This window comes from Falco cherrug, chromosome 4, assembly GCF_023634085.1.
Source record: "Falco cherrug isolate bFalChe1 chromosome 4, bFalChe1.pri, whole genome shotgun sequence".
NCBI classification, from domain to species: domain Eukaryota; kingdom Metazoa; phylum Chordata; class Aves; order Falconiformes; family Falconidae; genus Falco; species Falco cherrug.
Genome location: NC_073700.1, coordinates 94,807,039 through 94,831,700, shown reverse-complemented (window position 1 = coordinate 94,831,700; position 24,662 = coordinate 94,807,039). Strand labels below are relative to the sequence as shown.

The window sequence follows — 24,662 nt, the reverse complement described above, 5'->3', positions numbered from 1 at the left end:
TCAAGTGCATCACAGCAGAAGAGTTCTTTATTGCTAATTGTTTTCTGATCACTTGTCATAGAAGTGGATCTTGGACATCTTTGGATATTATGTACTGCACGTGCCTGAGAATTTCTGGGAAAAAAATTAAGATGAAGAAACACCAGTCAGACATAATATTATCTCTTTTGTAACGTGGGCTTCATCTGTTTCGCAAGGCTTGACTTGGAGAGCTGATTCCATACAAACCCTTGCTTGGTATTGAAGTAATGGCAGGTTTTTTGTAACGATGTAAATTCAATTTAATGTTAATTACTGCAAATAGTTGTTTTGGGGTTTTTTTAAGCCTATGCAATATTCAAGTGTATGCATAAATGCGAATAGATAAGTATGCATATTGCTTTGCTCTCAACCCCCTATTTCTCATGGGGATTTTTGCCTGTTGTCAGATTTAAAGGACAGTAAATAGCATAGCACACAAAATATTTAGAGTTTTTTCAGTTACAAAAAATTACAGACATTCTCTGTGAATGTGTGATTTCGTTAACTTAAGGCTGTGAATGAATGAAAAGACAAGGGGGGGAAAAGCGACTCATTTGTGAATAACAGATTTTTTTTTTTTCCAAATTAAAACACGTTCACTTCTGAATTGTGGATATTTTGATTGTTTGATGTAGTCAGCTTGTTACACAGCCCCTGCGTGAGTGGCAATGGTATGTGTTCTTTTAAAAATTCCTTAATTTTCTTAAATCTTCCTACCTTTTGGTGCAACTTCATCCTCTTTTGATGTCTGTCTGGAGAAAACTGGAGGCAGAGAGAACAATGCCCAGCCACGCAAAACATACCTGCATTTTGCAGAGCACAGCTGAAGTCACAAGAGCTTCGCATTCCTGTAGAGGGAGGCGAATAAAAATGGAAGTCAAGTGAACTGAAAATCCCCAATAAATGGATCCAGTGTTTTTTGTCTTTTTTTTTTTTTTAATTACCTCACTACTAAGGGCAGGTGAGGGTATGCTATAGGACGGGCATAGGGTATTGATGACATTGTTGACTTAAGACAGAAGTAAGGACTCAAAGGTTTTAGGAGGAATTGGTCCTTTTTTCTTGAAACTCATCTGTGACATCTACAAAGCTTGGCTGTTTGTACTCAAGCAGGGGAAAGATTTGACCATAGACCTAATCATTTTGTATGTGGGAACATGCGTCCAAAGGTAGCTCAAATATCACAGACGTCGATGGTTCCTCACTGTAGCTTAGTTTTCAGCTTGTCCTCTGTGGTTACTGGAAGCTTGGCCTGGTCACAGGTAATAAAAGAAGTGGCGGTGTGTGAACCACAGAGCTCCGTGGTGGCAGAAGGCTTTCTTACCTAGGACTGTGCACCCGTACGCCTAGCCACAGATGACATTTTGGCTCAGTTACCTGGTTTTAAACTTTGACAGCTGTTGTATCTGGCTGCCAGGCAGCCAGTAGATTCACATGGCTGATTCCTTCTGAAGTGGAGTTTTCTCAGACAAAGGGCTGACTTGTCTCTACTCTTTATTTGAACTAAACACAGCCTGGCCCTTTCCTTTTGCACATGAAAGCCATTTTTGCTACCTTGCTTGAAAAAGAAAAATGTGAAACCTCTCTACAGAAATATCTAAAAGAAGAGCAAGATCTAGCCCAACTTACTTTTGTGATACTTGGCACTGGGTTTAGGTTCCTCGCAAAACTCACCATTCTCAGTGACGTGTCTTGTAAGGATGTAGGGATGTCCTCAACTGCTGCACTCATTATTGTTAATGACGTTCCAAGGGAAGTATAATTCACTGCAGAAATGGAGTGCCAGTCTTCTTGTTCTGTGGCTGTTCCATGCCTACCGTAGTACGTAAGCACCATGTCTTTTACCAGAACTGCAGTTGTTACAGCAGGAAGGATCCCATTTGAAGTTTTACTCAAGTCCTCTGAGTGATGATGTATGGGAGTGGCAATGGCAGCAATTAAGTGGGCTGCTTCACATCTTAGATAGAAGCAGATACCTGTAGATACCCATCCTTGGGGAAAATTCCAATGATTATTTTTACTCTGATTTTATTCAATTGCTTATAATGTAAGTAATTTTTCTTTAAAAGAAACGACAACTGAAAGGTGTTTTAGATACTGCACCTTAATTACAGAGGCAAACATTCTGTCAAAAAGGTTAATTTTAGATAAAACCACCTGAAGTGTAACTAAAACAATCAAAAAGATGCTGTTCTAGTAGTCTTATTCTTAGAAGACTGATTCAAGCACCCCAAGATTTGGCAGAACTTGGTTTTGAACCTTTCATTTTACTTTATGAAAAGGTCTAGAGATTCTTTCTTTTTTCTTGAGAGGCTATGCAACTCGTGTTTTGGTCATACGCATATATTTGGTCAAAAATATATATTTATGTACACTATGTAAACTTGTTAATTATTTGTATAATTTCCTCAAATTTTATAGAAAATGCCTGTTGAAGAGCTCTGAATTTCTCCTTAATAAGTAGTCTTCAAACCATCACTCAGGACCATTAATGCTTGTACACCGATATTGCAACACTGCCAGCCAACTCATTATGCTTAAATAATGAGTGGAAGTCATGGTGTACCTTACTCAACAGACATTAAGCTTGCCTGAACTTAAAAAAGACTTTTCATGCCGAAATTGAACTTAGGAACACTAAATCTAATAAATTTACACATCTGGTGGGATTTGCAGAGATAAAATTACTCAGGTAGATTTAAATTCTGCTGCATCTGACTTTCATCTAGTTGCAAACATTTAATCTGTGTTTATTTATTTATATATTCAAGGTTAGAAGGATTAATTTTTGTGGCTTGCTGTTCCTGCTAGCACTGTTCACACTATTTTCTCACATGACTGTCTTCTTGCTAACTTGATAATTATCCTGCTGGGCAGGATGAGAATTTGTGCTTTAGATCCTGTCTATGTTGAAAAGGCAAACTGCCTTAATGACATTGGTAAAATTAAACTAGTCAATCTCCTGACACATTCCAAGGTCATGAAAAGGCCTATATGTATAACACTATTTCTTTTTAGGTTGGGGATACTCCATGCCAGTTTTTTACCGTGTGCTTCTTGACTGCTATAGTTCAAACAGTAGAAAAATTGCTTGCTGGCCAGGACATGGGTATTACACTTCCATCATGATTTTGGACGAGCTGGAGCTGTCTGAAAAGCTGTAGCCCTTTGCTGCTGTCCAGCTGCCCTGGCTGGAGGGGATACCTGCCTCACACCCTGTCAGCTGAGCCTCTAGAAAGTCTCCTGGGACTGATCCCTACTTCCCTGCGGTGAAAGCTGTCCAGATTAGCTCACACCTTGTCCAGCAGCAGTTTCATCTAAAGCAGAACTGACTTTGCCCAGAAGCGTGGGACAGGAAATCTGTCAGGGTCTGCTGACGTGGCTGTTAAATGAACTGGTAATCTTAAGTGTGGAGTAGTAATAAACTAGTATGGCTTTTAGTTTCTTGACCCAGTCTAGCTAGATCTGCAAGTGGGTGTTTGCTTATTCAGTTACTCTGTAAACTTAGTGGATACTGGGAGATATCTGGTAGTAATTTCCCATGCTGGAAAAGTGTAATTGAAATTATCGTGTCCCATTGATTCATTTTAAGTATCCCTGAGAAAGTACGTGACATGTTACTACTTGATAACTTCATTTGCCCAGAAGACATTATTTCAATAATAAGTCAACAATCTGTGAAGTGCCAAACATGTCTCCAACCTTAAAGTCTGTGCTTGTTAACTGAAATAAAACTTGAAAGGTGGTTCATAGTTGTCATGCATTGGACAAGATGTTATCACTCTTAAGTTACAGCACTCATTTTAGATTATTTTAGGCTTTCGAACTATTGGCAGCCCATATGGCTTAAGTTCTTGGAATCCAAAGCATTAATTCTATGTAACTATAAAGATGTAATATAGCTATACGTAAAATATGAAGAATTATGCAAGAGCTTTTTGTCTTGCTTTACAACGTGTAATTTTTTCATAGCTGAAAATGCACACTTGTTTTTTGACATGTCCTGTTACGTTTTAACTGATGATTTTAGCTGATTTAGTTACACCACCATAACTTTTGGAGTTTTGCAATTCTGACCACCATCACATCCATTCGTGATTGGGACAGATTTCTGGTAGTGACTTATGTAGAGCTATATGGTGCTTTACACTATGTTACGTAGTAGCTCAGTGAATTGGGGGGAACATGTTAGTCAGATTGTGATTTTTTTAAAATCTTTTTTAGGGAAAATTATGTGCAGATTGTGCTGATGATTTCTTTGCTATTGAGGCCGCTTTTATATTGCTGAGGGCAAATTTGATCCAGAAACGCTGTTGCTTAATGTATTATGTAGATAGGAGTGAGTTTTATTATTGGAGAATAACATTTGCAGTCCACTAAGGTATACCCAAAGCTGTCATAAATATTAAAAAAAAAAAAAGTTAATCAGGTAGAAATGGCCAAATACTTGCTGAAACACAAAGCTGGGAAAAGCTAGAAATATGTTAAAGGAAAAACTATCATTGTTATATGAAACATAATTTGTAGCCTTTATGAAAACTATATTCAGTAGAAATATGCTGAAGTTCTTTATATGTGATGAGGTAGTGGGGATACGTGATTTAAATGATGTGCACTGACATTATCTTAAAAGAATTTCTGCATATTCTTTCAAAGATATGGCAGTTGCTGAGCTTTGGATACTTCTGACTTGAAGTAGACAGTGGGGGTTTTTTTTGTTGTTTGGGGGATTTTTTTTGTTGGGGGGCGAGGTGTGTTTGGTTAGTTGGGTTTTGATTTTTGGGGTTTTTTTGTAAACTCGGGGACCTTCCAGATGCGTTTTCATTCTATCATGGAGTTCTGTTGGAAAATTTAGAAAAATGGCTATGGAAGAAAAAAAGTATGCACATTTGTATGTTTAAAGAGTTATCAAGAAAAAAACAAATCTGTTTGTTTGTTCTTGCTTTCATTGAATACACAGAGGTTGAAAATTCCCAAGGCACTGTTGTACCTCCTTAAATGGAATGGTGGAAGTTTTGTGCATCATCATTTCTTTGAATATAGTGCTGGTAAATAAAAAGACAAAATTACTTCCTCATTAAGAATTTTAGCTGACTACCTTTTCACAGATATTTTTTTAAAAATTTTTTGAATGTAGCTTTTTTTCATATTTGTAATTCTTGTGTAAATGAACAGATGGAAACATTTTGCCTGTAAAACTTCAGGATTATTTAGGGAAGAGGTAAATGGTGAGGTTGTGTGCTCATTGATACCTCCAACATAAGTTTATCAATCCATAGTTCACTGTGAGTATCACCTAATAAGTTCCCCCCCTTCTGGTCCTGGGTTCTTCTGAATGCACATCCGTGTGCATACTACTTTGATTTCTTCGTTTGATCCAGGGAAGGTTTTTGTGTAGGTGCTGTAGAAGCAGGTGATTGCTTTCCTTCCTAGCCCACACATTGGTAGAAGGAAGAAGAAAATGAATAAGTGCAAGTAATTGAAGAAGGGAGAAAGTGATTACTGTCCTTGGCACTATCTTCGTTGACAGATTGTTCCTTTTTTTTGTGGAAAAAAATATGACCAGTTTTGAGAGGGTTCATTTTAGATTGACACCATTTAAATTGGACTCTTCCTTTTCAGATGTTCTGAAGCTCTTCTATCATCTCCTATAATTGTAAAGTCCTAATTCATCCCTGGGAACTTCTGTAGTGTTTCTGTCATACAAATGTACAGTAGTGTGGCATACAGAATAGTGTTTCACCTGAGCTGCTTTGGAGTTGGGAAAACAGAAGTTTGATCTTCTGTGTAAAACAGGTATTACTGGGTCTAGCACCTACTGCAAGCAACTTTCAGGACAAATTAGCATGACATGGCAACTGAATTACATAGCTGCACATAGCACTGATGCAAAATCTGTGATAAGCTGTCAATATCTGTCAAGACAAACAAAAAGTTTGTACCTTGATAGGCTACGGATGCAGGGAAATAAATGGTTTCTGTGCTTCAGCATTTTCATGTGGAAGATTCTGTTGTTAGGAATAATATAAGGAATGAGTGGTACTTACTCCATTAGCAGTTATCTGCAGACAGCACATCATTACTGTGTGCATCTCAGTGCGAGGGCACGTTCTTACGACTGAAATCTGTACATCCCTCAGAGATTGCCTTGGAAGCCAAAAGTAAGAGAGTGGAGCCATTCAGGACAGAGAAGAAAGCTTTACAGAGCTACAGCTGCATGAGAATGCTAGGTTGTCTGAATGTAATTACTGCACTGCATTTTACCCAGAATAGCTGTAATCTTGTGAAATGTGCCACGTGATTTTTTGATTATTTTTTTTTTAATGGCATAAGCAGACATGATTTTGGGTTTACATCTTATCCAAAAGAATGAATTTTCATTTTCACAGTACCCTACTAAGCTGGCTAACGTTCTTGATGCTTTTGGTATGTTAACATGCATGGTATAAGAGCGTAAACTGTTAAATACTGCTCAGATGCTGAAGCTGAAAGATGTATGGATATTACTCAATCTACTGGAAAAAAAAATCTGAAAAATTAGAAGTGACAAATCCATTGCAATTCTATTTCTTACTTTTGGCTTTTTATGAAGCGTAAAATACAATAGAATTTGTACTAGACAGATGCAACTAATATGCCTGAAGTGTTGTGTTCCATGTATTTAATAAATTATGTTGTAGGTGGGGGTGTTTGCATACTTCTGAATTATTCACTACAGCATTTTAGGTAATCTAGCTTTGTATGTAATTTCTAAACCCACTTTCAATAAGTTAATATTTTAACTGCAAATATTCAACATGTTAAGAAAAGGATGATTTTAGGGGGAGGAAGAAAGAAGGAGGGCAGCTGGCATTCCTTTTGAATTTGAAGAATAATTGAAGATAAGGTATTGTCTCACACGTGCCAGAACTGTCTGGAGGATCCTCTGCTATTATTAGCTGGCGTATCTCCAGTTATTTAACCTAACAGAGCTGAAGATCAAGCCCTAATTATTCTGAGATTCAGTGATAGAAACTTCTGAAACAGACAACTGAAAATAGCTGGGGTTTATAGGCTTGACTTGGAGAAAAAGTAGTAAGTGGTGGAGAGATGGCTTTTCTGATTGAACATAGAACTAGTAGTGATGGTAAAAGACAAAATGAGTCATTCTTACTAAATACGGTGGGATTTCTCATGCCCTCACTGTTTTTTGTCAACATGTCTATATAGTTTGAGATGTAGAATGGGACGAAGGAACTGTTCAAGCAACAGAAGATCAGTCTTTTTATTTCAGTGTCCTGCTTTTATTTTAGCATCCTTTGTAAATACCAGTGAAATGAGTGTTAGTATTTTAATAGCTGGAGAAAGGTAGATGGGTCTTGATACTCCCTCTGTTTGCCAGGTACTTATCCAAGTACGTTCTGCCTGTGCATGAGGGTGCAGAGAGTATGTGCAGCTCTATGCTGAAGTTCTTGCAAAGGGCATTGTAAAACTGGTGCTGTATGGTTCCTTGTTGACAGCTTCCCAACAGCTTTCCCAGGGAAATGTAGCTCGTGGCAAGGCTAAGTATCAAGTGGTGTTCCCCAGGACTTGTACTTTATGCTCAAAATTAAGGTGGTTTCAAATGCATAGAAGGTTCTGCTGAGATATTCATGCTGGGTTTGGGGGGTGGGGGGGGAAGGCACGCATTTGTGTGTCTGTCAGACTCAGTCTCTCTTCAAATGCAGTTTCTGGAATGCTTGAAAACTGTAGGAAGGGAAGTTTTCTCCTCCCAGAAGCTGAAGTTTGTTGTGCGTGAAGCACTGTGGTACTCATTTTAAATATTCTGACTGATATATCTATCAATGTGGAAGATGGAACATTGAATTGGGGAAATAGCCATCTAGGGCTTTTGTTTGTCATTCTGATGAACAGATGAAAGGTTTTTTACAAAAAAATATTAAAAGAGAAGGTTTTGGAAAACACAACTCAGTAAGCCTTTATTTTCCTACCCTAGACTACTTCCTTCTGAAATATTTATATTTATTGCATATGTATTTCCATATAAAATCTAGGATTCGAGACATCCTCTTGATTCCCTATTGCACAATGGTGAGCCTATGATTGCTTTGCTTGTACATCAGTTCTGCTACACTGGCGATGTAAAATGAACAGGTTGTGCATGCCATCTTCCGCCCAAAATCTTTGTCTACTTTTAAAGTTGCAGCAGCCATCTTAACGTATAGTTTCCACTTTCTAATATTTCTAATCTTTCATGTGACTATGAAGTATTGACTGGCTAAAACCAACCTCTCATACATCTAAAGGTAAGATTGGCAAGAGAGTGGAATCTCACATTTCTACAACTTTATAGCCTGACAGACTCAACAGGAGGAAAAGTAGTAAAACCCATGCTTTTGTAAGTGAGGTGGGTGGATCAGGCCTGAGCACACAGCAGAAAAGACTGATGAAAGAAGAAATCTGTGCTAATCTTTGCCAGTCAGTTTTCTGCTAGTAAATGCACTTTTAAAGTCTGTGTGAGCTGGGTCTTACAGAATAGAAATGTCATCACAAAGCGACTAGGGAAATCTTTGTGTGTCAGAATGATAAGTGGAGCTGGAGACGCTGCAAAAGTGATACTGATAAAAGAGCATAGCAGACAATAGGCATTTTTTTGATGGAGACATGCTCTTGGGTCTTTGTTTTTCTTGAGCAGCTTCTGTGGTATTTTCAAGTCTGTAGCCAGGCAAATATTCGTATCTAAACCATTAGCTACAAGAAACTTACTCAAACGTACATTTAAGTCCATCCAATCAAAGGATAGATAGATTAGGTTAATGGCTATTTTGAAGCAAATGTAGTTTTTCATGTAGTGTGTGAAATTTAACATTTAAAATTTGTAGGTACATGTAGTACCTAACAAGTTTTGGTTATATTTGGTATGGTGATTCATTCATTCCATTGTTGAAATTCAGAGATTCAGAACATAACAAAAAATTTACCTGAATTCCACGAGGTGAATCTGTTTATTGTTAGTCCAATAGACTTACTTTATTATTGTTATTATTTATTATAAGTCCAATAGATTTAATATAGCTTTTGAACATAGTAGGTTTTTCTTCTTTTCGTGGTTTATTTGGAATCGTTCCATAGCAGTTGTATAAAGAGGTGTTTCGGTGGCAGTTTGCATATATATCTGCATTTTCATGTAAATAGACTCCTAGGTGGTACTACAGACTAAAAGTACTGTCTGCCGTGGAAGACTTGGAGATCTGTTTCTAAAGCACTCCATCCTGTTGCTGCAGAAGTGAATGACTGACCTGCCAGCCTTGTAGTGTTTGCATTTGGCTTTAAAGTTCTTTGAGGCACAGACCATTTCCTAGTTGAGAGGTTTTTCCTCAGCAAAAAGAGCTTTGCTGCTGGATTTTTTTGTCACAGCATGCTAACGTGGTGCACATCACTGGGGAGCTGATAGATTTTGTGAAGATGCTAATTGAGTGATCTTGTTATCTTTTTACAGAACCACGTAAACCCAGCAATGGATTTTACACAGACCCCTCCAGGAATGCTAGCCCTCGACAACATGCTGTACTTTGCTAAACATCACCAGGATGCTTATATACGGGTAAGGCTTCTTTTTGTCTTTGAAATCTGTGTGGTTGCCTGTTCACAGGGATTACAGTTTACTTTGAAGAGGAGGATCCGAATCCTTATACTGTTAATGAACTCTAGGAAGGCAAACCACCTAACACTTAAACTTAAGTCTGTAAAAGCTTTGGGCGAAAGCTGTACAGCTGTCTAGTCAAATATTATACTTTTTGCAAATATACTTTTTGCCTAGGCCTGCAAAGAGAAGGGAGATGAGCTTGTGCCTTTTTTAGATGCATGATGGATGTCCATAAGCTCAGAAATTAGTAATTGTGTAGAATTCTTTGTCCTGCTCTGAGTCTACCAAAAACTGCAGGGTTTTCTCTGTGGAAGAAAGGCTTTGATGAGCAAATGCCTTGGTAAGTGACTGAGTTGGCAGTGTCCTGAGAGTTCAGACGCTCCCACAAAAATTACTGCTGTAGGTGAGGTAATGCTTGGAGAAAAATAGGTAAAAAGCATCATGATTCACTTGCACAACCTGTTCCTGCCCCTTGCCCACTCCACTTCCTACGTTTGTTATTTCAAGCGTAGTTAAAGCAAGTTGTGTGTTGCATCCTTACAAGAAGAGGCATACAGCTGAATAATACCTGCCTGTGAATAGCACAACTTTTCCTGACCTTTATTGAAATCAAATATTTGCCAAGTGTAAACCTAGCGAGCACAGATGGTAGTAGAGGATAGTCTAGAAAGTCAGTGTCTTGAGATAGTAGGGGTGGTTTAACTCCCCAAGAAAAAGCGCACATGCAGACCTGCTTAAAGGTCGTGTACAGAAGGAGGCAGTAGACACACCAATCATGTCTACTAAAAAGTGAAGAGTGAATTTTTAATATGCATTATCATCTAGTTTTTGCTCAAAGTAGATTAATGTCAAAGCTCTTAACAGGTTTGTAAAGGGCCTGCTGATGTCCAGGCCAGCTTGATCCATGGACATAATAGGAGACCACAAGATTGTAAGATCTGCTCTTTAAATGTATTTTCTCCTTGGTCTGAATCTAGCAATAACTGTTAAAAGAAGCTGTGGTAGCCAGCAATACAGCAATATTTATCAACCCCTATAAACCCCTGAAATTAAGGGCTGTTTCACATACTGGGCAACGAGTGTGTTTTCTGGATAAACTATGCTGAATTGTGGTTTTGTTTTGTAATGAGAATTTGGTTTGTAATGAAAATTGATTACTGTTTCTCATTAAAATTTGATAAGATGTGGACTGTGCTACTTCATAGGCTGCTTTTGAAAATTTTAGGTTTAGAGAATATACTTAGAAAGGGGTAGCCAGTGCTCCCAAATGAGACAGTCGTGCTTTAAAGAAGCCTGAAAGAATTTAAAGAGGACAGAAATTCTGTTGAAATAGAGCTTTCATTGACATCTCTCAATTTTTTTCTTATTTTTCATTTTTATCTTGCAAATGCTGTCTTAAAAATTGGGTTCAGTGTAGCATGTAATTAGCCGCTCTTTAGAAAGGACTTTGTTGCTGGCTCTGCTCTGTTTCTATAATGCAGTATTTTTGTTGCTGCATTACTGAGACTTTTTACTGTTATTTTGAGATGCCCGTTTTTATTCGTGCATGGTTCCTGTTAGGCGAGTGGGTGCCTCATGTATTCCCCACCTGAGAAAGAATACATGTACACTAGAAATGCCGTACCCAGGCACCCTCAGATTAAATTGCTTACCCACAGCTGCTTTGGGGACTGTTAATGTTCCTTGGGAGTATGTTAACCTACCCATCTTTCCTGGGTAGTTCTAGTTGGTGCTTTTACTAACACTGCTGGCATGGTAGCTCATGCATCTGCAGTGGTCCACCTTGTCATATTAACAGCATGCTGAACACCTCTTGAGATGAACGGTGTTGTGCAACTCCTACAGTGTTGCTAGTCTTTGATTCCAAAAGACACCTATTTCTAACTTTTCATGTCCTTGATGTACTAGCTGGTGTACAGTACTTTCCTGTGGGCCTTGACATGCTTGTTTCTTTCTCATTTTGGGTTCCTTATTTCACATCAAACATTATCTTTTCTTCATGACCTTTGGCTACCAAAGCTCCTGTAACACCAGTTTGCTGTACTTGTACACTCCATTGACCTTCTTTATTTTTTCAAAACTATTCCTACTCCTATACCCTAATGAAAATTCTCTCTATGGTCAAGGTTAAGTTTCCACAAGAAATTACTAGCTATACACATAATACTTGCATACTGAACAACTTGTTTGACAGGAGCTCTTAGCTTTTTTTCGTTGTTGAGACTAGGAAATGTTTTGGTTCCTAGGAGGAGAGATTATTTTTAGCTTGGCCCTTTGCGATTGATTGCTGTACGATGGGTTAATTCCTAATCCCCAAACTGAGATAATATCTGTGCTGTGCAGTAATTAAAAATTGAGACTGGAAACCAGAGTCAGTTTGAAATGAAGATGGAAAATAAGTTTCTTCTGACAGAATACGGTGTGTTAAGCAAAAACACTACCAGGAAGTCATGGCGGCTTCACTGACTGTATTGGCAATGCTGCATTTTAATGGAGAAAAAAAGTATTTAGACTTTGAGTTAATTGTTTTTGAATCTTGTTATTTTGTTTACTATACAACATGTCTTGAGCCTCCATAAGAAATGTTGTTTAGTGGAGGGGGAAAATAACCTCGTGTTTTCTTTGATTGTGTGTTTGTTCTTAGCTTTTGTTTGGATTTCTAAATAGGTTTCCTATTGAATTGGTTTCCTGTTGAGTTAGCTTTTCTTTCTCTTTTTTTATTATTTCTCTGGTTCTATCACTGACTGATATGCACTGCATTTTTTTTATGTTCCACCTAAATAATCAATCGCTATCATCAGACGTTTTGCTTTTAAAAGGTGGTGACATAGTATATGGAATGCATTGATGGAAGTAATGTTGAATCTCTGCAAGAAATTTTAAAATTTTCCACAGGAAATAATTGGCAGCTTCCCAAGCTACATAATTATAGGACAGTCAGAGTGTATAATTAAAGTTAACAGTGAAGAAAATGATTGGAATAAAGCTTTGTGACAGATATTTTATTTTATTTTTTCTTTTGGAGCAGACAATTCCCCCTGGTTCCAATTTGCTCCTTTCCAAAACTACTTAAGCTTCACATTCTGCTTATGTTAAAAATAAAATTATAAGTTACCATTTAAAAGAGACTTTATTCGGGGCAGACATCTTGAGATTTTTTTCTTACTGGTAACTTGTAGCAGTGTACCTTTGAAACTCCTCTAAGTGTAAAAGGAGTCTGAGGAAAGAGCATGGAAATGCTATTATGCCACCATTGCTGTTAGTATCTCCATTTATTGGTGCTTTGTCATTGATTTGTTTGAGAATTTGTGGTGCAAGATTATTCAGATCCATTTTGTTTTCAAGATGCAATGAGGAGAGGGGTATGAATATATAAAACTGAAATATTTTGTGTGCGTATGTTTGTAGGTGTGTATTCATTTGCCTGATTTTGATTTTTGCATGCGTGCACTTCAGTGATTGCTAATATTGATGTAAAATAATATGTACTCTAATTTGGTGTAAAGTGCAAGCTAAAGGAACCAAAATGGAACACTCCTTTTATTTCTAACCCAAAAAGAAAAAATTGATAGTGGTTGTCCTGCATTTAAATGTGCTGTGTTTGTGTCTAGGACTGGATTTTCAGTTTTGATGGTTGACTCCTATATGTGCAGTCAATGTTCATTCAGGTGTTCTTGATAGCAGGCAGCAAAATGAAAGCTACTGCTCCAGTTGTGAGCGGGCTGCCATTTATCTTGGATCTTGGCTAATTTAACAGTGTTTCCAGGCAGTAAGAGCAGATGCTGTTGGGTAAACTGGATTTACCTCAACTACACCTTAGCTTCTAATGTGCTACCATTGAAATATTCCCTTATTTTACATTTTCCTCACAGACATCTAACTATAGTGATAACCTTCATCTGGGACAGAGTGTAGGATTTTGCTTAGATGTGGTATTTCACAGCAGGTCAGCTGAGTCACAAAGAAGTTCTATATGACATTGTCTCTGGTGGGCTCTACATTTCTCATTCTAATGAATTTGCTTTCGATGACTGACAAGTTTGTGACTTGTCTATATTTTTCTGCTGCGCTTATGACCAGCCATATTCTGGCAGGTCTCACCGCTTCTTTGGGGTAAGATCCTGCCTTGAGAAGACACATACCTGTGTTTCCTTGGTTTGTTTAAGCGTAAGAGATTGGTGCTTCAGGCAGAAACTGCTAATAAACTTAGCAGCTCTGGGTCTGTGCATTGGCAGTCCACCTATTTGGATTCTGCCCAGCTGGCTACCCAAATTTATGTCCAATTCTTTGCCATTTATTAGATCAGAAGGTTCTTCATATGTGTAGGGAAAAATAAGAGTTCCTTGGAAGAGATTTTATTACTGTAGCCTGAAATTCAAGTCCCTCATCTGTAGAAGAGAGGTTTTATCCCTTTTCCCACTGATTTTTATAATTTCCTGCAAATATTTGTTAGATAATGAATGTAAAATTTTCAGTATAAACTACTGTCACCAGGACGGGAAAGCAGTGTTTAAATCCATGCTGAAAAGTTGGGTTTATTAATTCCTTGGTATGTTTTATAATCCCTTGTATGTTTTATAATGGATTCATTGCTATTACATTTTTTGTGAATTATGTGTAAGATACTTAGTGGTATGCTCCTAAATTTTCTGGGTTTATATTTAAAACATTTTAGAAGTTATTAATATGTTCTAAACCACAACAACATTTGGACTTTGGTTGCACCAACCAAGAGTTATTTTGATAACCTGAAAATTAAAAATTGAGTTGGTTTAGGGTCATAGTAGAAAATCCCCTTTCCCCTGCATCTGCTGAGCTGGAAAATTGGTTATTCACACAGCTGCGATGCAGAGACATTTCTTCCCCAGCAGCTACTTGAGTTGCTGCTTTTGGGGAGGTTTTAGAGGGAGTTCTTTTCCTTTTGAAGCTTTCAGAAGTCAGAGTGGAGGAGCAGGTGCTGTTTGCGAGTGCCAGTGATGCAGGCAGAAAGATTGCTGGCATCCTGCTGAGACCTTTCAGAACTTTAATGGGTTGAGTCACAGTCAGAATGTCTGCCGTATACTTTCTAACCCATGTAGTTGTTGTATAGGAGGCTGCCTACTCATCCTTCCGCCAATTCACAAAGTCTCCTCATGCCTACCTACTCATTCTAGCCTGATCAGATATGAGTAGTCCAACATATAATTTCAGCATTTTCTGAAATAAAACTGAGCTTGATTTCTGCCATGCCATTTTTTTCCCCCAGAAATGATAGGAAAAGGATGTGATTTATTTCTGTTCTGCTAAAGGTAGAGAAAAAAAGTGAGCTTTGTTATATGAGCCTTCCTGGTGTCTTGTGAAGGAATGCAGTTTTCCATATGAGACCCAATTGCCTAAGCTCAGTGGTTCCCAGCTTCGTAACGTGTTCTTGTCTTCACCTTTCTCTGCCAGTCTTATCATTCTTTGTTCTTACTTCCACTCAGGTATCTGACCATTTTTCTGCCTGCCTTTTGTTTTTTCCCCAAACGTCACTCAACGTCTCTGTCATGACAGCACACCAAGAAGCTGTGTGGTTTTGCTCTGAGGGCCTCTGTCATTGATGGCAGAATCGAGGTGGATCTTCTACGGTAAAGAGGCAAACACCTGGAGTGACTGGTTGCAGCATAAACACAGAGCGAAGTTAGTACTGAGGGAGGGAGAGAATTGTAAGGGGGTCATGGCACCCTCTGCACAGCCCTGTGTGGTATGAGCTGTGGGATATATATGACAGTGTTACAGTCCTGAATATGTTCCGATCACTTCTCGCCTTTCCTACATTGCACACCTAAACTTTCCCACATATATGGAAGCTGTTGGCTAAATCAGGTCCTGATCCAAAGGGCCCAGAAGTTGTTGCAAGTCTCTAGGTATTGCCTTTAGAAGGTTTTGAATCATACCATGAGTTGCAGCAGTAGCATAGAAAGGTTTGGCTGGTTTTTGTGAAACAAAAAAAAAAGTATCTCTGCAAAGCTGAGATGTGTATACATGGGGAGAGAAGGCGGCTAGCTATGGAGCCTTACAGGTGTTCCTATTTACCCTGTGCTGGGAACTTTTGTGATTGGTACTCCAGCTGCCAGTCTCATTGATGTGCAATAAAGGTCGATGCCTTTCTAATATATCCACACCAGAGTAATGTAGGATCTGTTCCACATTATGAAAGAAAGGAAAAATAAAAAACTTGCAATATTCTGCAGGTACTGCCATTTCCTGCCTTCCACCTCTGCCAGAGGTGAGCAAGGAGAGGACTGCGGGGAAAGCATTGCCTTCTTACTTTTGTGTGGGGCATAGAGGGAGAAGGAATTACCTGGCTGGTAGTTTTCAAACTGGACCAGGCAACACTGAAATACTCCCCCACTTCCTACGCCTGTGGGAAGTGAAAAGCGCATCCTGGTGCTGCTTCTGAAGATGACGTGGCAGCTGGTCCTTCTCCTCTTGTGTTTTGCCACCATGCTCTACAGTGATTTGGTTGATTCTGCATGGAGTGGCAAAGAAAGGGGCAAGATCTATAATATCTCAAGACGAACCACTGTGTGTTTCACTTTTGATGGAAAACAAAGACAAATACAATCATGTTTCATGTGAAGGTGTTTGTGTGAGAAACAAAATTTATTGCGAGGTGAGCAGCTGCGGAACCATCCAAATTTAGCTTTGGCACTAGATTTGTTTTTTAAAAGGGGGAAGAAAACACTCCGTAATTTTCAAGAAGAAAACCCACTACTGGAAATTTTAAGCCATCGTTGTTAGAAGTGGTTTATGGCTGTAGAGTCAAGCACTAGCTTATATATTACCATGACAGTTTGAGTTCACCCCCTTACCTATATGTTGTTGTATAATGAGATAATCAGATGCTTTTCTTTTGCCTCCTGCACTGTATGACTGTGTCACTGTTTCCTGACTGCCTTGCCATAGTGGGCTCCATGCCTTCTGTCGGTAGTTCTCCCTGGGAGCAGCAGGTTACAGTGCACTTCCTCATGTGATGTGCTAGTTAGTCCCCAGGGGCTTATTCATAGTTGTGCCTGACAAAGCACCTATCAGACTCTCAGTGTCCGATCCTTAAAGTCCTGTAACTAGATGTCCCTTAAAGAAGGCACTGCTTTGCATGTGTGTTTCTCATGTCAGTGGCTCCTTTCTTCTTCTTTTTTAGTACCTTTAGTAGGTCTCAGCTTTTCTCTCAAATCTTGGCTTAAATTGTAATTCTAGTGCCTTCCTGAGGCACGCAGACATAACTGTTGCTTTATTTTGGTTTTGCCATAAGGAATCTCTGTGATGCCTCAGGAATGTGAATGAAGGCTGAGATAAGGGAGGGCGGAAGCATGGGAAATTGAAAATAAAATAATGTAGATACAAAAGACAGATTAGAGGGTATGGTGCTGAGTGAGGGATCATGGAAGAACACTGATGCTGAAGTTGAGGCAGATGACAAGCTGCCTTAGGAAGAAAGCAAAATTGGTGAAGAGGATGAATGGAAACTGAGTCTGTCTGCAGTAAAGTCCCTTATCCTTCTCGGGAAACGTATCCTTAGGACTTGCTTCCTAGAGTTCCTTAATGCATCTGAATGAAAAGGGAATGGTGAAGCCTGCCTCATGTGATAAGGAGTCTTAGGAAAAGCAGCATCAAGAAAAGGAAGAGAATCCCTGCTGTAATATTTTTGGGTATTAAAATGCTGCTGGACTTTTCATTTTGGGTCTGAGGAGGTTTTTACCTTCTTCACTAGCTAGCTTTCTGAACCTGTTGATACTAATACACAGCAGACTGCTAGAGAACTTGTTCTCTATTAATGCCAGGATCATTTTAGATAGTACTACAAAATGGGTCTGGGGAAATGCTCCTTTTTAATAGTGCGGTAATGCTTGTTGAACTGTCTGCTGAGGGATTTATTGTAAGTATTGATGCAGCTATACTGAGTCTTGCCCTTCGCTTTTGTATTTATTTCCTCATCACAATGAATCTCAATTCCATTGCCAGGCTCTCAGGTTGGTTCAGGAACCTGAGGATTACATCTGCAGTTGCTGTGGGCAGTATACTTTGAGCGAATTTCGTATTTAATGTGAGAGATTAAAGGATCAGCTAAGTCAATATTCCTTCCCAGTGAAGGAGGAATATTTCTATCTGGTGGTTTCATCCTCCTGGATTTTGAGGAAGAAGCTCTTGGATACACTTGTCTTCAAAACTTTGCCTTTTGTCAGTCTAACTCTTAGTTGCAGGTATAAGCTTCATTATTGAAGCTGATGCAGATTTTTAAGCCGGTGGTAGTCAAATGTAGAAAATTCTTCATGTAGTGCATTGCCTCCCTGAGAATCTCTTTTGTGCTCCTGAGGTAGTGATGGGCGTGAAGTTAGAAAATCTTTTGATTTTGGTTGTTTGGGTTTTCTTCTCCTACTGGAGATTTTGCATTCTTCTTCTGTGATCTTGGCATGACACTTGAATTTATTTTATTTTGTTGTCCATGCCATTAGTAGATATGTTGTAAAGGCAGGTGAGCTTGTCTTGGGTAATGCTGAGCACCACTGTTTGTAACACAAGAGGAAGTAAAAAAGATTTTCCAGTTAAAGAACATGTTAGGTTGTTGTTTTTAAGGAGGAACACTGTTTTCTGTATCTAAGTGCTTTGTTGGACGATTGGACGTTAGAGGGCTGCCGCCTTCTTGAAAAGACTTTTCACTTCAGAGGAAACAGGGTACTTCAGGCAATTCATATGGCTAACTACCAGAAGAAATTCAGCTCTCAGCAGCTGCTGACCAACACTGCTCAAAATGTCTACCTTGGGGAACATGATCAACCCTTCATTTCTGTTTCTGATCACTGGTTGGTTTTGTTTGGTAATTGGGAATGTTTCTCTTCCACTTACAGCAGGAATTTGTAAATAAGATAAGAGAAATATACGTAGTAGGTAACTTAAAAATAACAAAAACTGCACTGATCTGAATTCCAGTACAATACTGTCAAATTCCCATGCCTTAATAGGCTACAGAGTTTCATCTGTAGAAATGTCAAGATAATGGATTATACTGGTTTCCTAAAAATTTCACCTCCTTGCATTTTTAAAAACATTTTTATACATGTTCCTTTCTGCTCTTCTGCTAGTCAATTCATCTCATTTTTCTTGTGATACCATTTTGTCCTCATTCTATGCTTCTCTCACTTTCTCTTTTTTCCTTCCTTTTCCTGAGCTGCAGTTGTTTTCTTTTGTTTTAAGAACGATTTGCTTTAAAAAAAATCAACTCTCTCCCCTGTCTTGCTCATTAATGTCTTTCATCACTCAAACTTTTCTGGCTGTCCTCCCTTAGTAATTTTCTTTCCCTTTTGTCTTCTTTCTCTTGAGGATTTTTTGCTGTTCCCTAAAGAAGGAAAAAATGTTGAGTGTTACACATCATGGTGGTTTTCTGCTTTGCTTCATGGTAATGGATACTATTGATCAAAGGAACAGAGGATGAGACAAGGATCTGCAGCATTTAGTACCCCTGCACTGTGTAGCTTTACAGTACAAAACTGTGAGCTGCTTTTGGTTTTTGTCTGTGTAACATCTAGTGTATTAGAAGCTACATTTCCATGTTGGACCTTCCCAATTCTGTAGCTTTGCAAGGACTAAAGAAAGGAAAAACTGGCAGAAGTAGATTCCCAGTTATCGAAGTAAAGGGCAGCCAGGCAAACCAGAATCAAGGTAGGACTGAAGGAAGATGGAATGTGAGCTGGCAGTGGTGCCCAGGTGGCCGAGAAGGCCAACAGCATCCTGGCCTGTATCAGAAACAGTGTGGCCAGCAGGACCAGGGCAGTGATTGTCCCCCTGCACTCAGCATGGGTGAGGCCACACCTGGAACCCTGTCTTCAGTTTTGGGCCCCTCGCTACAAGAGGGACGTTGAGGTGCTGCAGCGTGTCCAGAGACGGGCAACGCGGCTGGGGAAGGGTCTGGAGCTCAGGTCTGATGAGGGGTGGCTGAGGGCACTGGGGTGGTTCAGCCTGGAGAGGAGGAGGCTCAGGGGGGACCTTGTTGCTCTCTACAGCTGCCTGAGGGGAGCCTGTAGGCGGGGAAGGGGTGGGGTGTGTGTGTGTGTGTGTGTGTGTGTTGTTTCGGTCTCTGCTCCCGGGTAACAAGGGACAGGACAAGAGGAAAAGCCCTCAGGCTGTGCCAGGGGAGATTTGGATTTGATATTAGGAAAAATTTCTTCACTGAAAGGGGGTCCAGCACTGGAACAGTGTGCCCAGTAGATGTGCCACTTAAGGACATGGTTTAGTGGTGGACTTGGCAGTATTAGGTTTACAGTTGGACTTGATCTTAAAGGTCTTTTCTAACCTAAATGATTTTATTTTCCTGTGGTGCCAATTGGTCTTCTGCAATGTCCATGGTTTCTGACTTTAAATATTTGTATTCTCCAAGCATAATTTAACCACCATACCTACCAATTCTGAAATGTCTGGTGGATCTGCAACTCACTGCAGATTTGTGAGAGGGAAGAGGAGGAAGATAATAGGGTACAGCCACTTGGTGAGCATTAATGATAGACCCCCATTTGAATGAAGGTTGTGTGGGCTTCACAACTTCCTCACTACTTTCCTTTCCTTGGTAAGATAACTGTTGTGGTAGAACCATGAATCAAGCCAGCAGTATGCTCTGCAGAAGTACAGGAGTGTCTTCTGTCTAGAGCTGTGTTATGTTTCTGTCCCTGCTATTGTTTTCACCAATTTATGAAGTAAACGTGTCTGTTCCCTGCTTATTTCTCCTCTGTAACCAGAGTGATAAAGGAAATAACATTAAAATCATGCCCTTATCAGCTATATTTAGAGCATTTTACTTTGGAACAGGATATGAGTTGCAAAGTCGTGAAAAGAATATTACAAATATAATAATGAATGTTGTAAATCTGTTGCCAAGACTAGGAATGATTTCGCTTTGGGTATTTATAAGAACCTCTTTTGTTTCTTTTTTCTTTTTTTTTTTTTTAATTTCCCTTTTTACTGTTGCTGTTTCTTACAGAGGATCGTATCTGTCAAATATGCCTATAGATATTTAGATGTAGTAAAGGGCCTTCCATCTTCCTTTCTTACAGAAATATAGCATGTCAACTCTGCCTTATTTTGCACAGCAAATGCTAAATGATGATGCTTGTAGAGACTGTGTCTGAGGATCATTTCAAGGCTGCTTTACATATTGATTACTCAAATTGCCATTTAATTTGCTGTATAGCAATACACAGTGCCTTAACTATTTCTCTGGCATTCTTATTGATTGCTGTAATTCTGCCTTACATTATATGCATATACGGTGTCACCATTAAATATTTATGTGCTCATGAAATGTTAATATGTCGGGTTAATGTGAAACTCAACAAAATGCATTTGCCAGAAGCAAGAAGGAATGCTGATCTGAGTGCTTCCCTTCCCTTCCCCCCTACCCTTTCATTTTGCCTCTCCGTTGATTTTATTACCAGTGTTTCTCTGCTGTATCTAAATCTGTGTCAAAGCAGGCCCCTGCTCCAATGTGCAGGTTTTATAGAATCGTAGAATCATTTAGGTTGGAAAAGACCTTTCAGATATTTTATTATGTGAGAGATAAAACACAATAATAATAAAACAAGAGAAGTGATCTCAGGAAGGTGTTGAGACACAGCTTTACGTTGCACTCGTGTGTGTGTAACTCTATCATCGCTCCTGCATTTGGGCATGGAAACGTAGCACTACCCTCCATGAAAGAGACTGAAGCAGGATGACTCATCCAGGATGCAAAGTCATATTCACATGTTCCTTGAACAGTGGCTGCAGCAACGTAAAACAAAAAAATGCAGGGGTGTTTCTTTGATTTGGTACAGCTGTTATCCAGAGATGACATGGAACAATTAGATGTAATCTAAACCAAAACTTTTAGAAGGAAAAGTAACTCCTCTTGGTAGCCTGGTGAAACATGATTCTGACACTGTCCTGTTGGAAAAGCCCAGTAAAAATTTGTAAAGGTCAAATATTTATCATATCCCTAATGACTTTCTAAGCTTCTGTGGGAAGTCTAGGTGATTTAAGAAAACCACCAGCGCCACTGGAAAATGAAACAAAGTAATTATCCACTCTCACAACACAGACAGCATCCATCCTTCTGCATCTTTTTACCTGGTGATGGGTTGGGAGCAGGGTATCAGCTAGAGGCTGCCCTTTGTACAGTAGGACTAAAATCGATGCTTGGTGAAGAGGCTTTGGCATGATATGTGAAGCATGTAACTTTCCTACTTGCTTTTGGGTTTTCTTTCTTCTCTCACTTTTACCTGTAACTGCTTCACATTGAAGGCTGCTGCACATAAAAGAACATGAAACAATCACAAATAAGATCTGGGGAGGGAGGGAAGGGGGCTTTTGCTGGCATCCAGCATTGCATCGGTCCTCTCCTCCAACTGTCTAAAACCTATCCTGGTTTTGGGTGAAGTTCCAGCCTTGGTGCCTTTTGCAAAGCTTTCTTTGCTGCCAAAATTGAAAGATTTAAAACAAAGAAACAAAACCAAACCCACAACCAACAAAAAAGCCAAACAAGCAAAAAACCAATGAAGATGGCAGCGAAGGAGACAGGAGGAATGCAAAGCAGAGAGCAATGTCTAAACACCTGTTTGTGAAGAGTATTTAGAGAGCCTCTGACGTTCTCTGGTGCTTGGCAAAATCTCGTACCTTTGAAATTAATTTTCTTCCTCTGTCCCTCATCCCCAGGCTATGCAGCAGCTGTTTAGGATGTGTTTTCTTTCTTTTTTTTTTTTAATGTGCAAAGTTTGTTACTGCAGAGACAACTCTTACTGTGAATCTGTTTTGACCATTTCTTTTTTTTTTTACCAACCCCTTTTTTGCTCTCTCTTCAGGTTGACAGCTTCGGTGAAATCTATAGTATTTTTATAACTCATTTTTTCATCTACATTGAAATCTCTTGTGTAGTTGTAGTGCCAGGGAAAACTTTATGCGAACTGTATCTGATATAGCAGAACTTAATGGGTGTAAAAACATGCAAGGAATTCTTTTCTCCCATTTATTTTGCAGTGTCACTGAACAGAGAATACAAAGGCTCTCCTTGCATTGGTTTTGCGGCATTCATAGACTTGATGCAAGGGTGATAGTTCCCTGAAATGTTTTGCACAAAAGCACAAATTTCATCCATAACAGAGAAAATACACACATTTTCTTCCTTTGTGGACTTCAGTTTGATTTTTGACACATGGACCTTTTTGGAGCCTGAATCCAGCTATGCTATTTCTTTCCCACTGGGTTTTTTATAGTTATTTCTATCTGTGCTCATGTCTATAAATCTTTACAACTAATGTCCTTTAACTGGCAAATTTGAAATGAAATTATTTCTTTCTCTTTGGCTTCTACTGCAGTTTCTCCACGCCAGGCGTGGGACAGAACAGCTATGTTGCATAGGAACGGCAAAGCTTCCTAGTTGGCTATAGAGCAGCACTGCTTCTGTGTTCCTGACTGCCTCAGACACAGGTCATTTAGCTCAGGGGAGGGCTAAGGTTTAGGAAAAGAGAGCCTCTGCATACAGTTTCCTAAATTCAGCCTGGTATATCTTGCAAATGTTTAATGTGGAGGATAGTACTTGAACTTACGAGTTCTTCACACTGATTATTTTCTACTTTGATTCCTCCTTCAGATTGTCCTGGAGAACAGCAGTCGAGAAGACAAGCATGAGTGCCCATTTGGCCGAAGCAGCATTGAGCTGACAAAGATGCTGTGTGAAATACTGAAAGTAGGAGAGCTACGTAAGTTGACCTGTTTGTTTGACCTCTAAGCACCATGGAGTAAGTTCAGTGATACCTAAAGTTTATTTCAATGCAAGAATTTTCTTCTGAGAATAGTTTCTCAATATGGTTACGCATTGAACACTGGCACTCAAAATGACTGCCTATTTTTCTGTGTCTCTTTACTAGTTTGTGGGCATACCAGGGATGAGGGTGGAGCAGCAGAAATGGGCACCTGGTCTTTGAATCTCTTCTATATGAAACAGGGCAGTTGCATCGTTTATAGAGGGGTCAGTTCACTTCCCATCAGGTGATTTGATATAGGAGACTTCATGGTCTTACCATTCCATGGGCTTGTCCATAGGTTGTCTTACATGAGTCATTCTTTGTGGGATTGCTCATCTAAACTGACATATCCTGTTTCCTCTTAAATATCTAAAGCGCTATCTAAATACCAGATGATATATGTATCATTTACTCTTAACAGTGTGATATGAAATATTGTATTTTGATACAGAGTAAACAAGCTGTCTTTGGCTTTGATTACAGTCCCTTGATGAATCGTTAGATGCTATCAAACAGAAGAGCATGTCTGTATCTTCATTAGTCTAGAGTGTTGGTGTTTAACTCGTATCAATACATGTAAACTTCAGTTACCCATCAGTAATGTTTTGGATCCAGCTGCAGTCTGTTTTGGCAAGCACTACCGCAAGCTTCATTTATTTGTTGCACAAGCAGGGGGCACAATGGAGTTGCTTTGTTTCCTTCAGTGACGTTTTCTTTCTTTTGAATTTTTTCCCTGAGAAAGATTTGGGTTTTGTTTTTTTTTTTTAATCTTTACACCCAAATCCATGAAATGTAATAAGAGAAAAGCAATGCAAAAGGCAGCAAGAAAGCCCACAGGTATCATTGATACTTTTTCCTGCTAGCTTTGAAACAGACATCAAAAGCTCTGTTTTAAAAGTATGATTTGGCTGTTAATACATCTGAAGCCTTTAAATGCAACGTCTTGAGAGAATTTACTGACCAAAGGAAAAATCTGTGACTGTGCAACGGGTCAGGGTAAAACCTGTGCCTTGCTTGCAGCTTCCAAATTGACAGTCCATATTTGACAGACCCAGATAAAAGATGTGATGTTTACTTTTGAATACCATCCTAAGTAAACCAGAGTTATTAAGGTGCACATTCACTATGTCTATAAATAAAAGGTTTAGCGACTATTTTAGATGTATGGCAATGGTGATGTGTTGTGTAAGGTTCAGACTGTAGCAGACATGTCTCCCTTAAAATAACCT

General features: G+C 39.2%; 1 protein-coding gene across 4 annotated transcripts in view; it reads left to right on the top strand.

Annotated features, from left to right (window-relative positions):
* The window catches only part of ELMO1 (engulfment and cell motility 1), a 311,400-nt gene that overhangs the window by 137,524 nt on the left and 149,214 nt on the right, over positions 1–24,662 (top strand). For all 4 annotated transcript variants that reach the window (XM_055706867.1, XM_055706868.1, XM_055706866.1 and 1 more), the window contains 2 exons: positions 9,500–9,604; positions 23,280–23,388. In XM_055706867.1, the coding sequence (XP_055562842.1) occupies positions 9,500–9,604; positions 23,280–23,388 (214 nt within the window). The remainder of the gene's footprint in view (positions 1–9,499; positions 9,605–23,279; positions 23,389–24,662) is intronic.